This window comes from Miniopterus natalensis, assembly GCF_054644295.1.
Source record: "Miniopterus natalensis isolate mMinNat1 chromosome 9 unlocalized genomic scaffold, mMinNat1.hap1 SUPER_9_unloc_1, whole genome shotgun sequence".
NCBI classification, from domain to species: domain Eukaryota; kingdom Metazoa; phylum Chordata; class Mammalia; order Chiroptera; family Miniopteridae; genus Miniopterus; species Miniopterus natalensis.
The window spans coordinates 75,500-93,491 of NW_028269916.1; the positions used below are offsets into that span (position 1 = coordinate 75,500).

General features: G+C 48.7%; 1 protein-coding gene across 1 annotated transcript; it reads left to right on the forward strand.

Moving 5' to 3' along the window:
• The first annotated feature begins 324 nt into the window (after positions 1–324).
• Positions 325–12,841, forward strand: LOC107544329 (cyclic nucleotide-binding domain-containing protein 2-like). The gene is made up of 5 exons (XM_087813709.1): positions 325–346; positions 434–611; positions 2,585–2,705; positions 9,488–9,651; positions 12,492–12,841. The coding sequence occupies exons 1-5, from the start codon at positions 325–327 to the stop codon at positions 12,808–12,810; spliced, it is 804 nt and encodes a 267-aa protein (XP_087669835.1). The 3' UTR covers positions 12,811–12,841.
• The last annotated feature ends 5,151 nt before the right edge of the window (positions 12,842–17,992 follow it).

Sequence of the window (17,992 nt, forward strand, 5' to 3'; positions counted from 1 at the left end):
TATGGCTGGTTGTCCATTTATCGTTTATTGCTACCCCTTCCCCCAATCCCAGTTTGAAAGCCCAGATAAATGTAATCTGCTAAAAGACATGAGCTTTGAGTCAGATAGACTGAGTTCAGATCCAAGCTTCAGCCTTTTCCTGGGTGACTTAACCTCTCTGCTGCTCATTTTACCTCTTAAATGAGGCCAGTGACATTTGTCTGGATGCAGTGGCTATAAAGGCTCTAGCTCGGGGCCTTACACAACTCAACAATTGTCCCTCTGACAATACATGGACCACAGTCTTGGGTTGTTTTTCCCCCTTCTATTTTTCTTAATTTCACTATGCACCAGATTAGCCAGGCAGGTGACTGTGATATACCTCCAGCCTCCACCACCACACCCTCATCTGTGCAGAGACCCCAAATGCGCTTTCCTGTGCTTTCTCTAACAGAACCTTCTCCTGTGAAGAGACTTAAGGAATTCCAGATCAAATCATATCCTGTACAGGATTTTAGCTCTCTGAAACTTCAGCGTCTCCAGAAAGCCTGGGAACAAAAGGGGACCAGCTTCAGTAGGAAGATTAATACCCTAGGAAACAGTCTCCCGAAGACCTTGGGCCCAGAGGTAAAGTAAGTTCAGTTCTTGGCACATAGAGGGGTCCAGATTCTGGTTGAAAAGGACAATATAACTTACAGGGCAGAATGTCAGGGATGTTGGGAAGGGGCCGAGATAGCAGGTGCAGCTCAACCCCAAAGGTTGAGGGGTGTGGGGAAGGCAGCCTGTGTGGTGCTGGGTTTGATGTCCAGGAGCTGCATTTTCTGCCTTCTCTGCCTCTAACTCTCAGGGCCACTTTTAGGTGGTCAGCTGCTTCCTTTCTCAAGGAACCCATTTGAGGAAGAAGGGGCAGGACAGGTGTTAAAGCTCTGACACCCTGTCTGTGTGTTGCTGGGCCTTGAGCCTGTTCAGAACATTCTAACCATCCAAGGGAGGCAGTAGATTAGAGAGTGGGCTTAGCAGTCAGTACATCCCAGGTTCACATCCTGGCTTGGCCACTTATTGTAACTGTGTACCTGGGCAAGGAACTTGACCTCTGTAAGCCTTAGTTTCCTCATCTGTAGATAATAGTGTCTAAGTCTCGGGGTTGTTGCAAGCTAGCAATTAAGTGGATAATGATAACTATATCTAACACTTACGGGCTGGGCTACTCTACCTGGTACTAGCTTATCTAATTTAATCCTCACAAAAACCCTATGAGGTAAGTGTAAGTACTACTGTTATCACTCCCGTTTTTCAGGTGAGAAAACCAAGGTACAGAGAGAGATTAAGTTCCAGGTCACATATGTAGAAAGTGGCAGAGCCAGGATTTAAGCCCACGTAGCTTGCTAGCGCTAGTCTTGTTGTGTGGTACGATTGTCATGATGGGAACAAGGTGATGCACAGTGAGGGCTGCACTTTTGCCTCAGCCCAGGGGGCTGAGGAGCAGGAAAGGACACTCGGTGGGCACTGGCCTGCAGGCAGCTCAATGCTAGGCCCAGAGCAGCATAATAGCCTCCTCCCCACCATTAAATATGGAATAAAAATATCACAGTGATACTGATAATCGCACCAATGTCACAATCTCCATATTGCCATAGTGCCACTGTCCTCGAGTCTTTTGCCTATGAACATTCCTGTGTGCTCGCTCCGTAATAAGCATCCCATGGCTTCTGGGTTTTTTTCCTCGGATGGATACTCTTTCTAAGGGATCTGGTGTTTGAAATCCCAATCCTAGTTCTTCTAAAGGTAGAGATGGAACATGCCCAGTTTCTCTGCTATAAATCAATAAGGGAAAAGAGACAGGTTGGGCCCAGAAATGAAAAATAAAGGACATGCTGGGCATGTGCCACTTGCGTACAAGTCCTGGGGGGGGGGGGTAGTGAAAATGGAAGCCTGACTTATTTATGTGTTGGGTGAGTTCAGCTATATTTTTAGCTGATGAACCCTCTATTTCCTGCCCCTAACCCAAAGAGCATCATAGCTGCCTCTTCCTTCTACCTAGCTTGAGACCAAAGAAAGCACAACAGGATTGCCTGCATAAAATTAACCCCAACATGAACAAAGTACAGTCTCCAGGCTGCCCAGGGAAACCTGTTGTTGTAAACAAACAAAGCCATCTCTTCTCTGCCTTCCCGCCAAGGAAAAGAGCCTCAGCTTCTGTTGTGTCCCTGAAGGCACAGAGCTTACTCTTTGTCAAACAGTCCATTCCGTTTTCAGACGGCTCTGACATAGAAATTCCTTCCTCGTGTTGAGTATAAGTCAGCCAGCCTGGACTTCTCACCCAGCAGGCCTGGTTCAGCTGCGTGAAGTCGTCAGCTCCTTCTTGCACATAATAAATAGCCTTTAGGTGGTTAAAGGGGTCCTACCTTCTCTTCCAAGTCTCCCCTCTATTAAAGTTCTCTAATGTTTGACGCAGTCTCTCCCAGGGCTTGATTTTGAGTTTTATCACTTCTGGGAGAGGGGAGGGAAGATCTCCATGTGCAGTAGAGTTGGAGCTGATTATCCATGGCCTCATGAACTGGCTGTGTTACAAATGAGTTCTTTTTAACAAGTTGTCTAATTTCAGATCCAGGCATCCTCATCAGCTGGAGTGTCCCACGATCAATACCAAGCATGGTGATATCCCGAAGGAGGCTTCAGTGGGGGCCTACGTCAAGCTCCACACTGCAGAGGAAGGAGAAATCATAGTAAGTGTACAGAGAGCCTTGTTCACAATATAGTGTGTAACATGATGGGCTGGGAGTGTTAAGTAAGAGAGTAAAGGCTTAAAAACATCCTGCTCTATATGTGACGATATTAAGGAACATTATTGATTTTTTTAGATATGATAATTTAAAAGTTACCATATTATGATTATGGTGGTTTTTTTTTTAAGAGTTCTTATATTTAGGAGATACATGTCAAAATATTTACAAATAAAATATGACATCTGGGACTGGCTCTAAAATAACTTAAGAATGAGGCAAGGATGTCCCCTCACCACTCCCATTCAGCATTGCACTGGACATCCTAGCCACTGCATTAAGACAAGAAAGGAAATAAAACATACATAGATTGGGAAGGGAGAAATAAAGCTGTCTTTGTTTGCAGATGACATGCTTGTCTATGTAGACAATTTCAAAGAATAGAAACAAAGAAAGAACCCCCAAAACTCCTGAAGCTAGTAAATGATTATAGCGAAGTTGCAGGTATAAGGATGGGAGGGAGGAAGGAGGGAGAGAGAGAGGGAGAGAGAGAAAAAAACATAGATGTGAGAGAAACATTGACCAGGGCTGGGGATCAGACCTGCAACCCAAGTATGTCCCTTGACCAGGAATTGAACCTGTGACCCTCAGTGGCTGGGCCAGTGCTCTAACCACTGAGCCACACCAGCCAGGGGGAACCTCTTCCTTTTATTCAGTAAAATTCTGCCTCCTGCAACTTTAACTCGCTCCCTGCCCAGCCCCCCTTGCCCATCCGCCAAGAACAAACCAGAAGGCATCCTCTTCCTTGCCATGTGATGGCCCCTAGGCATTTAAAGAATGCTGTTTTGTTTTTCATTCAGCACGTATGGGGCCAGGCACAGTGCCAGTGCCCTGCTACTTATTTTCTTATTCAGGCAAAACACCCGCCTTTCTTCAGCTAGTCTTCATGTGATGTGGTTTCCAGCCTTGCTTCAGTCCACTTCACTGCCGTCGGTCAGTTTCCCGTGAGGGGCTCTGGACTGAACACAGGCTGCCTGGGCCCATGACTGCAGCCTGGCACATGGCAAGGGGGAGGAGCTGGGGGTGCTTGGCACCCGGGCAGAATGGAGGCACCAGAGGGCAGGGACGGCATTGCCCCACTTGTAGATGGTGAGAGGAGCGGGAGGCTGTGTCAGATGGCACAAGAACAACAGGATGTATTCTGTAGGGGCCTGCCGTGCAGGAATAGGGGCCTTGGACTTGATTCTCTAGGAAGACCTGGCAGTCTTTGGGTGGGGCTTAGAGCAAGGACCTGACTGCTTCGTTCACCACACAGAGCCCAGTGCGTAGAAGGCTCCCCTCAATATCTGTTAATGGGATCCTTTGGATGAAAATGCTTGTGGATGCCTCATGCTGTGCCTTTGGTAAGACCCTGCTTTCCCGGCTTTCAAGGCCCTGGCTTCATTTGTGGAGGAATGAGCGGTCGCAGTTGTCACTGTGTTCACCTACCAGGACACAGGAGATCACACCTCCTCATCCTTGGGAGCAGGAGGTGGAGCTAGGCTGGACCTGGAAAAAGCAGAGCTTGGGTCCCTGAGTAGACCCAGGTTTTGCACCAGGAGGCGTTAGGGGAACCAGCTTCTCCAGGGAGCAGGCAGGCCGAGGCCTCGAGATGGTCGAGATGGGCAGCCCAGGGCAGGAAGAAGAAGACACACCGCCGGGGAGGCGTCTTACTCTCATTTCGCTTGTGGTGGGCCTTGGGGAAGTCACTGTATTTCACTGAATCTGTGTCCTCACCAAAAGAGGAGATTCACCTGGGCGAGTTGCCAGCTGTAACATTCTGTGTTCTGCTTAAATATTCATTCAGCAGATATTTCTTGAGCATCTGCCATGCTCCAAGCACGGCACAAGGTCCCAGTGTCGGAGATCTAGTCTGGAATAGACAATATACACATAAATGAACAAACACATAGAAGGTTGCAAATTACTGTTAGGAACAGAATAGAAAGCTGGGTTGGTGGGGTGGGGTGGGCTTCTCAAATAGGATGGTCAAGGAGGCTGCTCCGAGGAGGTGATACTTAAGCTGAGACCTGAATGAAGAAAAGAGCAAGCTGTGGATGACCTGACGGAAGAATGTTCCAGGTAAAGTAACAGCAAGTTCAGAGTCTGAGGTGGGAGAGAGCTTGGCATGTTGAGGGGGTTGGAAGGGACAGCAGCATGGCTAGAACAGAGTAAACAAGGTGGGGACAGAGTGAAGCCAGGCAGAGAGCCCGGCAAGCCCAGGCCTTGCTGGCCACACTGAGTTTTATTCTGTTCGGGTGCTTTGGGAAGCTATTTGAAGGGTCTAGGCAGGGAAGGGACTGACGCCCAGCGTGAGCGTTGGGGGGGGACTGGGGTGTGTAGGAGTGCCAGAAGACAGTGCTGCCCCTGGCGAGGCCCGAACAGGTCACCGGGTTCAAATGCTGGCTTCACTTTCTGTTCTTAGGCAGGGTGCTTAACCTCTTTGCACCTGAGTTTCCTCATAGCGTAGTGGTTGAAAGCATGGGCTCTGAGGACGGGCCACCTGGGTTCCAGCCTGAGCTCTGGACAAGTTTCTGAACCTCAGCAGCATCGTCTATAAAAGAAGGATAACAGTAGAAGTCCCCTCGCGGGGCTGCTGAGGGGGCTGCACGAGTTAATCTACACGAGGTTACAGGAGGGGCTGGAATTTAGTGACCGCTCAGTGAACCTAGCTGGTGGCGTCATCACGTCACCACCATCGTCATTGTTGTTATGATTATTTATCACAAGGTGTATAACCTTTGGCAAGTAAGTTTCTTTTTCTGAGCCTCATTTTCCATGTTTGAGGATGATAATCCCTATCTCCTAGGGTGGTCGTGAGGATTAAATTTATATACCTATATCTATCTATATCACCTATATCTATATCTATAACCTATCTATATCTTTATTTATTTATTTATTTAAATTTATCTTTATTGTTGAAAGCACTATAGGTGTCCCATTTCCCCCACAATTGACCCCCTCCACTTCGCTCCCACCCCTTCCCCAGGCCTTCACCCAGTTATTGACTGTGTCCATGGGTTATGCATATATGCATATAACTTCTCTGGTTAATCTCTTCCCACCCTCCACCCCCCTCTTTCCTCTGAGATATGATCGTCTGTTGCATGCGTCAATGTCTCTGGATCTATTTAGTTCATCAGATTCTCTTGTTCATTAGCTTCTTGTTAAAGAAGACCCTTCAGCATTTCCTGTAGTGCTGGCCTGGTGGTGATGAACTCCTTCAACTTTTTCTTACCTGTGAAGCTTTTCATCTGACCTTCAGTTCTAAATGATAGCTTTGCTGGGTAGAGCAATCTTGGTTGTAGTTCCATGTTTTTCATGACTTTGAACATTTCTTGCCACTCCCTTCTGGCCTGCAAAGTTTCTGTTGAGAAATCAGCTGGCAGTCGTATGGGTGCTCCCTTGTAGGTAACTAACTGCTTTTCTCTTGCTGCTTTTAAGATTCTCTCTTTGTCTTTAACCTTTGGCATTTTAATGATGATGAGTCTTGCTGTGGGGGCTTTTTGGGTCCCTCTTGTTTGGGACCCTCTGTGTTCCCTGGACTTGTAAGTCTATTTCTTTCCCCAGGTAGGGGAAGTTTTCTGTCATTATTTTTTCAAATAGGTTTTCAATTTCTTGCTCTTTTTTCCCCTTCTGGCACCCTAATAAAATGAAGTGTTGGGCCTCTTGAAGTTGTCCCAGAGGCTCCTTATACTATCTTCATATTTCTGGATTCCTTTTTCTTTTTGCTCATCTGGTTGGGTGTTTTTTGTTTCCCCATGTTCCAAATTGCTGATATGATTCTCAGCGTCCTCTACTGTTGATTCCCTGTATATTATTCTCCATTTCAGTTTGTGTAGCCTTCATTTCAAATTGATAATTTATTATGTTATTAATATTCTCAGATATTTCCCTAGTAGTCTGCTTAAACATCCTTATAAACAAAATTCTGAACTCTGTATCTGTTAGGTTGCTTGGGTCTATTTCATTTAGTTCCTCTTCTAGAGATTTCTTCTGTTCTTTCCTTTGTGAGATTTTTTTTGCCTCCACATTTTGGCTGCTTCCAGGTGTTTGTTTCTATGTATTAGGTAGAGCTGCTGTGTCTCCTGGAATTGGTAGAGTGGCTTTGTGTAGTAGGTGTCCTGTAGGGTCCAGTGGCTCAGCCTCCCCAGTCACCTGAGCTGGGCCTTCTAGGTGCTCCCCTGTGTGGACTGTGTGCACTGTCCTGTTGTAGTGGAGCCTTGGTTGCTGTTGGCATCACTGGGAGGAACTGACCCCCAGGCCAATCGGCTGTGAGGACCAGCAGCAAATACAGCCAGAGAGCTGCTGTGCTGGAGACACTCCTATGGAGCAGGATTTACTTCAGTGGGGCTTTGGTGTTCACCAAGTGCGCCCCTTGAGTGTGTCACTCGTGGATGTGGTAGGGTTGTAATCCAGCGTGGTTGAGTCTGACCACCAGGTGCACTGCCTCTGGGGCCTCCCGGGAGGTGCAAAGTCAGCTTCTGCCAGTGCCTTGCCCAGGGCAACCCAGCATGAGCTACACAGCAAACCGTAGTTGGCTGCTCCTTGTGCTGGGCTTGGAGGTGCCCAGGAGAGGCCAAGCTATGAGCCAGTGCAGCTGCCGCTAGTGCCAGGCCTGGGGCCGCTTATCAAGCCATATGGGGCCCGCTGCTGCTTGTCTGAGAGATTTTAGGAAAGTCCTAAGCATGAGGCTCGAGAGGCCACTTGCACAGAAAAGCCCCTGGAAATGGCCTGGATGAGCTGCAGGTGGGGAGGGGCAGGGCTTCCGGGAATCACGGGGCGGGGCCAAAGGTGCGAGTCAGGTGCTGGCGATTCAAATATGGCGCCTGCCTGCCGGCTGTGTGCGGGGAGGACTCGCCAAAGGAGCAATGGCCTCCGCCAGCCCTTCTGCCTGGGAGGAAGCCGCCCCTCCAGCTCCCGCCCAGATTCCAGGCAGGTTAGTTCCTCCCCGAGTGTCCCAGGTCCTTTCAGGCCGCTGCCCGGCGCTGGGCTCAGAGGGCGCGTCCGAGTGAGTCCATGCCGGGCCCTTTAACAGGAGCTGCTGAGGCTTCTGCAGCCACCATGACCCTCAGGGACAGTCCCCGCTGGTTTCACAGCCCGAATTGTGGCGACTTCTTTTCCCGGCCCTAGAGCTCTGGGCTGGGGGCTGCTGTGGGGCTGGGACCCCTCACTCCTGCAGGAAACCTCCGCCTCCGAGATTCCCTCCCGGGTTTACCCCGCGGCACCGGGTGTGGGCCCGCGGCCACGTCTCCAGATCCAGCCCCGATTCGCCCGCGTCTCTGCCCCTCCTACTGGTCTCGGTGCTTCTTCAGTTCTCTGGTTGTGGGGCTTCTGTGCAGCCAGATCTCAGAAGGCTCTGAGCGATGGTGGTTCTGTGTTTTAGTTGTGATTTTGATATGGCTGCGGAAGGCGGCAGGGACCGCGGTTACCTGCGCTGCCATCTTTTTTCACTCCTCTATATCTTTATTTACCATATAGTAGGAGCTGGCTAAAGGGCAGCCATTCTGGTTTCTGTGCAAGGTCTGGCACTAGAGAAGGGCCTTCATGCCACTGTACTGAGCACAATTGATGTGGAGGTGCTTTGTGTCTCCCAGAACATCCTTACACATGCCATCTTGTTTGGACCTTCAACAGTTTCCTAAGAAAGATAACCTATCTCCATTCCAGTCTTACCAAGGAGAGACAAGGCCAGGGCTTAGAGCACCAAAGAGTTTGTGGATGGTCATACTTCAAGGTCTAGAACCCAAATGGTGGTGGCGGTGGGGTGCTCTCCCAAATCCCACTTCGCATCTTTCAAATTCAGAATCCTTCAGAGACTTGTGGGCAGGTATTTTCACCTCTGTTTCACAGATGAGCAAACAATGGCTCGGGGAGATGTACTTGCCCAAAGTCATATAACAAGTAAACGATTAGAACTTCCTTCTGAAGCCAGGATTATTCCCAATCCCTGATGGCCTTAGAGCAGACCTCTTGGTTTATGGCCCTTTTTCTTCTTAAGCCCAAGACAGCAGGCTCCCCTCCTTGCCTGAGTCTTAATAGCTGAGAGGCTGAGGGGTGAGCATTGGATTGACAGTTCAGCAACAAGGGATTTGCCCTGACTCAGGGTGTCTCCTTAAAAGGCGGTGGCACGCTCTGTAAAACAAGCAGGTATGCCTGTTGACCTCCATCTCCCTTCCCTATATAACCAAATACGAATCCATGCCAGGGAGCCAAAAGAGCCCATAAGCTACAGAGAGGAGGTCAGTGGCCTCCAAAGTCTATGCGAGATGGAAGAAGAACTGAGGCTCAGTGGGGACATGCATTTGTGAGCAAAGACCTGCAGAAAAGGTTTAGGGGTGTGTGGCTGCGAAAGGGAAGATCTAGAAGAGGAGCCTAACTGATTTTTGTCATAGTCCCAAGGAAGAGAAAATGGGCTGGCTTGGCACAGGAAGAGTTGAGGTTGGATATTGGGGGGAACCCATAAAGTGCCATCCCGTGGAGAGTGACTGTGTGAGTGTGATACTGGGAGAGAGCTTGCTGCCTGCAGGTAGGACGTGGGCAAAGCGCCTTGAGGGCCTTTCTCATTTGAGGAGCCGGAGGTTCTTTGTCATTTAGCAAAAGGAGCCCTAGACTTCTCCCCATCATTTGCGAATGACCCTGATGGATTCACTTCCTGTTTGGGGCCTCGTTTTCCCATCTGGAACATCCACGGGAGAAGTGGATGGTCTCTGAGGTCAACTTTCTGGGCTTTTTCCCTCCAGGGACTTCACCAGACCCTCCTCCCAGACAACCAACAAGACACACGGCCCTTCGTCCTCACGAGCCTGGGAACTGAGTTGATAATGGTGAGGAAAGACAAATTTTGTGAACTGATGGACAGCGAGGCAACAGAGAAGTTGTCCACGTTCAAGATGGGGTACCCCAGGTCAGTGTTGGATATGTGTATACACCCCGCCAGATCAAATGAGCATATCTTCACCTGTTACTTTACTAAGAGAAAGAGAAAAGATGATAATACCTGATGCTGACAAGGGTGGGACGAAACTGGTAGCTGTGCCTACACTCTAAATTGGCTCAGTCCTTTGGATAATAATTTTAGCATTATGTGTCAAGTGCCATAAAACTGTTCCTACTTTTGGAAGCAATGGTCCTTCTGTGAATTTATCTTTATTTACCCAAGTTCTGGGAAAAGCTGCACGCATTAGGATGTTCATAGCAGTCATATTCATAATAGAGGGAAAACCGCCCCCACCCCCCACGTGTTACGCTAAGGGGATAGTTTAAAAAACTGTGGTCCATTCCCATGATAGAATATAACCGTCTCATTAAAATTATAAGTTTAATGGCTCTAATAGCACAAGGGTAAAATGGATGATATAATGGTAATAAAAAGGACGGTACAAAATTATGTGTGTACTATGACTATCCCTTTGTAAAACATAAGAGAAAAATCTAGAAGGAAATAAGCAAGCATGATAATTGCTGTGGTATGGCCAAATTTGTAGTTGTCCTTCTCTCTGGAAGATGGGACTGAGGGACTTCCTAGTTACAGTTACAGTGGTACCTCGGTTTTCAAATGTTTCCGATGAAGCATTTCAGTCTACGAACGCCGTAAACTTGGAAGCAAATGCTTCGGTTTCGAACATGCCTCGGAAGTCGGACATGCCACAGTCGGCTTCCACTGAGGGCAGGATCCTGAGGCCCAGCTGTTGGCGGTTCGTCTCGGTTTTCGAACGTTTCCGAACTCCAATGGTCTTCTGGAACGGATGACATTCGAAAACCGAGGCACCACTGTACATATTCCGCTCATGTTTGTTTTTGCTGTGAGCATGTGTTGCTTTTATAATGTTTTACCCAGGTTACGCGAGATTAATTTACACAGAGACCAAATTGAGTGTTTGGAGATTTATTTAGCCGCCGGCGGTGGCTTACAAGTGGGCTCATGCCCTAAACAAACTCACAGCCCTGAACAGTCTTTGCAGGGAGAATATAAACGCAGAAAAACCAAACAAACTATATTCTGTTTGGTTAAGGGGGAGCAGTTCGGTCGAGGGGACACAGGTGGTGGAACTAGCAAAGGAGTATACAGAAGCTAAGATAAGCATTAATTAACTTTCTACAGTTATCTATCCTCTTGAATTTTGTGGGCTGCACTCCTTTACACAGCGCCAGGAAAGGAGAAGAGGTCATTGCTTCTACATAATAAATTTTGTTGCTCTTGTTTATCTTAAAGTAGCGGTTGTAAGGGTAGAAGGTGGGGTGCTGTACTTCAGTAATGAGGGGAGAAGATATACTTGGTAAAAGCTGTGCTGAGGTAGTGACATCTAAGTGGATTTCCCCCGCTATTCTCCACGTTTGCCTGCAGTGATGATATATTATTTTCATAATTTAAAAAGATAAATACCTATTTTGAAAGATTCAGTAAAAAATTGTTTTTTACTTTTCCCTAGTTTTCAAATTCTCCAGAGTGAATACTTTTATAATGTAAAAGAAAATCCTTTATTTTTTTATGTAAAAATTAATCTGTGGCCCACACCAGGTCACAAAACTGTTTTGTTTTCATACTCTGTTACTAAATAGTATTTGAGTGTATTTTCTTTAAGAATATATATGTAATATAAATAACATGTTAATTTTTATATCCATATATTGCTATACTAATATATTGCATACATTATAAACATAAAAAATAGATCTGTAAAGATAATAAGACAAAGATAAATACGAATGAAGTCCTGCTGTTTTCTTCACATATCCCTACTGCTTCATCTTACTTGCCACCCTGGGTGACATGTCCCCACTGCCACTTTGGGACCCCCGGCCTAGACTCCTGCAAGTCTCACCACTGGTAACACTGCCTCAGTCTCCTCCTCACCAGGCCCTTTCTGCATACTGTGCTCTTGCTAAAACCAAATCTGGCCATATTACACTCCTGCTTAAAACCTTTCAGTGGTATCTCACCGCCTGTAGTTACGGTGCAGACTCAATGCCACAAGAATGGCTGTTCATAGTCTGGCTCCTCAGCTCCCCTGCAGCGCCTCCTGCCACCTCTCGCCCACTACAGCAACCCAGGCAGATTGCCTCCTGGCCCCTCCACATGCTCGCCTTTGCCACTGTAGGCCTTTCTGCCTGAAATACCGCTCCCCCACCAGTCCTGTCCCTCTTTTTCTAATAAATTCTCGCTCACTCTTTAAGACCCACCCCCTCCGACAGCTTTCCTGACTAGCCCTGGCTGGGGCGAGGGCCCCTTCTGCATACTCATCGTGCTCCGTCGTGGCTCCACCATTCACTGTACACATTGTGTTACAGCTGTTGGCAGTGGTGTCGTTTGTATAGTTGTTTCCCAGCCACTTGATTAATTGCTTCATGAAGGCAGGGATTGGGCTTTATCTGTCTTTCATCTCTACCACCTGTTCAGTACCTGGTAGGTGCTCAATAAATGTTGACTGGATGGGGAATACTCATTGGGGAAAACTAGAAAATGCTGGGCTTTTCTTTTTTAATTTTTAATTTTTTTGTTAATTCTTACCTGAGGATATTTTTTCCATTGATCTTCAAAAGACAGCGAAAGGGAGGGGGATAGACAGAGAGAGACACATCGATTGGTCGCCTCCCACACACGCCCCAACCCAGACCAGGGATTGAGCCTGGCACCAAGGTATGTTCCCTTGACTGGGAATCGAACCTGCGACCCTTCAGTCTGCAGTCTGTAGGGGACAGGGAGGAGCTGGTGTGGGACCCTCAGCATCTGTGCCTTACCTTCAGCGATGACGATATGTGCCAGAAGTTCCTCATGGAGAACAGCTGGAATATCTTTCGGAAGGACCTGGTGCAGCTGCTGGTGGAGCCTCGCCGACGTCCACCATTCACCCCAATTCGGCACAAGAAGGAAGAGATCTACAACCCCAAGTCTCTGACACTGGATTTGTGTAGCTTCAATAAGAAGACTACACCTTACTATCCCATTTTTATGGCACCCCAGAAAAATCTACCCCCCTTGAGGGTTGTCCAAGCCATCACAGCACCCTGGTACAAAATCCAGGAACTCCTGCCTCAGTACAAGAATGCAGGGGTCCTTGTTTAGACCCAATAAAGGATGTAGGTTTGACCACTGTGCTTCCTGAATGGCCACCGTGGGAGTTGTAGGGCTTGGAATGGGGGATGCTGGGGCCTCAGCTGTGGGTCTGGACAGATGTTTAGGGGCAGCAACTGGGGCACTGTCTCCCCTGACACTTGTGGGGCTGAGTGAGTCAGGAAGCTGAGCATGGATGGGTTAATCACTGGGGATAGTGTCAGGGTGGGAGGGTCTTAGACAAGATGGATGGGAGGCAGAGAGGGGCTCACACTGAAGCGAACAAGACTGGGGTGGCAAATTCAGATGCCTTCCAAGGCCAGACAAGTCATCTAAAGGAGATCAGCAGCAGGACTAGGGAGGCACGGAATGGTGGGGATTGGTGCGCACATTCCCATCTAGATGGAGCAGCTGCTCCTTAGACCCAGGCAATTGACGCCATGCCAGGGAATAAGTGCAGGCCTGGTACTGCTGGCCTATTTTTCAGGAGATCCAAGAAACCCGATATTTAAGAAGATTCGTACTGGTTTTTAAATGTGAGCAAATAATTCAAATTGTTTTTGAAATACTGTTAGGCAAACAAAACACTTATGTGGGCCGTGTTGGGCCTACAGACTGCTATTTTGCCAGTGCTCATCAAGCACCACTGTCAGGCTGACGGAACACCAACGACTGTGTGCGGCATGACTGTGGGGGGAGGTATAAAAAGCCAGAGAGAGGCGGGCGGGCGGCATGGCAGGAGTGGCATCCTGGGTCACGGACGAGCAAGCCGCCCTGGCGAGGGGCAGGCCAGAGGTAGCGAGGCGGTCGGTTGCCCTTAAAGAGGGCTCCTCAGTCCCTCTGGGGATGGGGCCTGACTCCGCAGCCACCTGCCACTGGCCTGGGTTGGCACTACAGGCCTGGCGCCCACTCACCTCGTTCCCTTGGGAGATCCCATAGTTTAGCTTTGACAGTGCCCGGGGCCTGGTGGAGGCCAGGACAGCACAAGGGCCTTGCCTGGGCCACCAGGAGACAGATGAGCCTTCTCTCACCCTACGCACTTGAACACTCACCAAGCCCACCCCTGGCAAGGAGCGGAGTCAGGGACAGCTGAGTGCGGAGCTGGACATCGGAAGCTCTGGAGAACCTGGCTCTGTTTCCCTCTCACTGGACCCCTTGAGCACCTTGAGGCCTTTACCTGCACCCCAGCTTCCCCGGTGGCAAAATGAGCAAGTCGGACAAGATCAATGGTTTTCATGAATGAGGGGTGAGTATAGTTTGAAAAGCACGTTCAACATTATGCTTTTGTCTGTTGAATTTACAAGAAAACTGTTTATGTTGCACAGCAAAGGAGGAGTATGGGATTTTTCTCCCAGAAGGCAGTGTGGGTGGAAAAGGCAGAGGGACAGTGGGTTTAATCACCTCAACTCCCCTGATAGCTCCAGATGGTCGAGGAGCCTGAGACACCTGCGGGAGTCCTGGAAGGGCCGTCTGTGACCTACAGGGACGGGGCGGCACCGTTTGGGAACCAGGTAAGTTGGAGGGCGTGACTTCATTTGGGACCTCTTTGCGTGTAGGGATGCGAAGCTGACTGTGTGGCTGGGCTCCAAGACGACGGTGTGGACACCTTGTTCACTCATTTGAAATCTACTTATTAAGCACTTGCTCCATAGCAGATTCAAAGCAGGGCCAGAGGAGTCTCTCTTCCCTCTTATCCTCTAGGCCTGGGGTCAGCAAACCCTTTCTGTAAAAAGCCAAATAATCAATATTTTGTGTTTTGCCAGCCATGCAGTCTCTGTTGTAACTACTCAGTTTTGTATGGTGAAAACAGCTTGAGTGTTCCAATAAACTTTATTTACCAAAGCAAGTGGCAGGCCAGATTTGGCCATTGGGCCATAATTTGCTTACCCCTGCTCCAGGCAATAGCCCTTGAAGGTTCTTGAGCAGATATATGGGGAGAGAAACTTACTGAGCACTTATCCCATGAGAGCCATCTTGCTAAGCATCCGGCTGGAATCTGAATGACCTCTGGGCTAAGATCCCAGCTCTGCCACTTAACGGCGGCTGAGGATTAGAAGAGTTGGTACATGTACTGCAAGGTGGAGGATTGTACTCACCAAGACCCCTGGATCCCGCTTCCTGGAAAGTGAGAGAGAAAATTCCAGAACAGGAGGCAGATCATGTTTCCTGGGAGGGTGGTGGGTGACCAAACAGACTAGGACAACCTGGGGGTGAAGGTGCTGTGCGGGGGAGAGTGGGGCTGGGCTTCGGAAGTCTCGAGGGGAACAGAGGAAGAGCAAAGCTTCTTCTGAAGCCACAATGTAACGGAAGGACCGGAGAGTGAGAAATGGCTACAGAAGGTTTCAAAGAGCTTTTCTGTGCACTGAGAATGTGTTTCTCCCTTGGCATTTTCTTGAGAAACCAAGCAAGCATTTGAATAGCTCTTACGCAGGTTTCATGCAGTGCTGCCGTCTCTCACTTCAGTAATCAAGCAGAGAGGGGGCGGCATGAGGCCTCAGTTACATTTGGGTTACGCAGGTACGGTCCCTGGCACATAGGAGGTGCTCGGTACACGTTAGATGTTAGCGTCTTTCTGGCCGAGATGGATTTGGCCATAGGAGACTCTCTTCCCCTTTCAATGGAATAGGAAACCAGCCTTGGAAGGCTAAGCCTTTATCGTCAGTGACAAAGGCCATCCATCCCCAAGAGATTCGGGGCGAGATGGTCCTGGCTGTGATCTTGCCCAGCGCCCATCCTCTTCACTAAGTGACGTGGTTACCATCAACATCAAGGGCAGCCTTGGAGGAGGGAGCAGAGGCAGGCCACCCGAGCACTGGGTGAGGGCACTGTTACAAGGGTGGGTGGAACAGGGTGGGAGGCTTGTGGTTCCAGGTGGTTCTCAAGGCTGCTCCCCTCCCCACGCATGCTGAGCGGTGAGGAGCAGGGATCAGAGTCAGGCGGGAGGGCAAATTGGGATGTGTTTGCTCATTCAGAAGGAGCAAATATGATGCCCCTTGGCACAAGTGTTAGCAACAAACTGTGTTTCAGTGCTACAGAGGCCTTCGCTGCCCACCTGGGCACAGGTCCAGGGGTCAGGAAGTCCACAGTGATCTGCCCTGAGGGAGAAGGGCCCGGGTCAGGTATCAAGTGCCCAGAATATGCCAGGCATTATGTGAGGCACTCAACAGAGGCCATCACTTACCCTGAAAGTATTCCCCAGCAACTAACTAGGTGGCATTATCTCCATCTGACAGATGAAGAGCCTGAAGCCCAGAGAGGCAAAAGCCTGTCTAAGCCCGCTGGGCAATCAGGTGGAGCACCGTTCCAGGAAATCCGTGCGCTTCCTGTCACCCCGGCGCCCTCCTCGGCTGTCAGCGTAGGTACCGTTACAGCGAGTTACTCATCTACCCCACATGCGCCACCTGTTTTCAAAAAAGAAATTCTGCACATACATCCCGGGAACTGTGCGGGAGAGAAGGGTCACCCTCTGGAGTGACTCTCCATATGTAAATAAGCACAGTCATACTTGGAGAGGCACACCCAGGCCACGTGAGCCAAAATACAGCCCCAGCACTAACAGCTTCCACTGCTGGAGGAAAATGAAAAAACTCACTTGAAAAATAAACACGGGGGATGTTGCCAGTATCTGTTATAGGAAGTGTTTAAGATCCCATCTTGGGGTTGGAAGCAAAGCATTCTTTAAATCCTCTATTGCTTTTATCTAACTTGTGGAAAAATCTCACCTTCCACTTATGGGAAGCCTAAGGGGTGAGATGGGTCACTGCAATTCCCAGACGACCACCAGAGGCCATTTTGCTGTGACACTTTTCTGGTATTTGGGGATTTAAGGGGTTTAGCCACAAGGTTGCCGAGTTGCAGAATCCGTAATCACTGTTCAGAGCCGACAGTGAGGTCTGGTAGTGTCTAGGTGCTGAGGAGCAGCAGAAAGCTGAAACGGGTTTCCCATGGCTGCTGAAGGCTATGGGCTACAGCCCCGGGGAGGGAGCTGGGCGCAGTGGGCAGCTGGCATGTTGGGATATGTGCGAGTGACTTTCAGCAGGCTCCTTCCCTTCCTGGAGCTTCACTGCTATCATTTGTAAAATTGGAGGGGTCCAGTAGGTGCTCATCAAGCCTCCCCTCAAACCCAGGGCTGTGCAGGGCCCCTGACCCTCTCTTCCCTTGCCCCCACCTATTCCCCTACTTTCAAAGCCTCCCCACCCCCAACAGAAAATCAGAATCAAGAAGAAAATGGAAAAAATATGTTTGGGTGAAATGGAAAAAATATGTTTGGGTGAAATTAACAACAAAAAAAGCAGAGATAGGGGCTACAAGGGAAAGAGGGTAACTTCTGACATTTGGTTCTGGCACTTTCTCGGGTGTCAGGTTCTCACAGGTAAGACTGTACATAGATTAAAATTTGAGTTGGGCAATTTGAGTTGCTAAGTGAAAATGTAGAAAGGGCACTATCAGCAGAAGAAATACCTCGAGCAAAGTTGGAATCACCGACCAAAGTGCAAGGTTAACTTAAAGAGCTGCAGAGCTCCCAGGAGTGGAGGAAGGGGTCATCGGGCCTGAGACTTCAGCTACCTCAGGGCCCAAGCATGAGGGCGTGAACACTGTGCCTCTGGAGTGTGCTAGCTTTACAAGCAATGAAGACTTCGTGTAGGTTTTTAAAGGAACATTTATTTTTTAAAAGTTAACATGTGCACATAATAGGAAACTGAAAAACACAAGCAGCAAAGAAGGAAGCCACCCACAATCACAAGCAGTTTACAACCCGACCTGTCCTAAGTCCCCTGTGTATCTACACAGCTAAGCTCCCATTTTTATGTAATTAGGATCTTATATTTACAAGAAGCATTATTCTACTACTATTAGTACATCAAGCACTTCTAAATGTCTAGGAAGAATAGATACTTCTATGTAAGAACTTACTTGTCCACTATGTGCAGAGCAGTTAAAATCGCACACACAGAACAATGGTTATAACTTGAGGTATCTTCTAAATATGACCATGTTGGCCTGAACCCTTCCCTCCCACACTCCCTTCTCTCCACCCCCAATCCAGTGGACAAGGACAAGCATGTGTAATATTTGGTGGCAGTTGAACAAATTCACATCCAAAAGTCATTTACACAAGACAAGCTTTCCTGTGAATTTCAACACAAAGTGTACAAAATGTGCTAATTTAATTACTTTGTCACACACTGGCAAC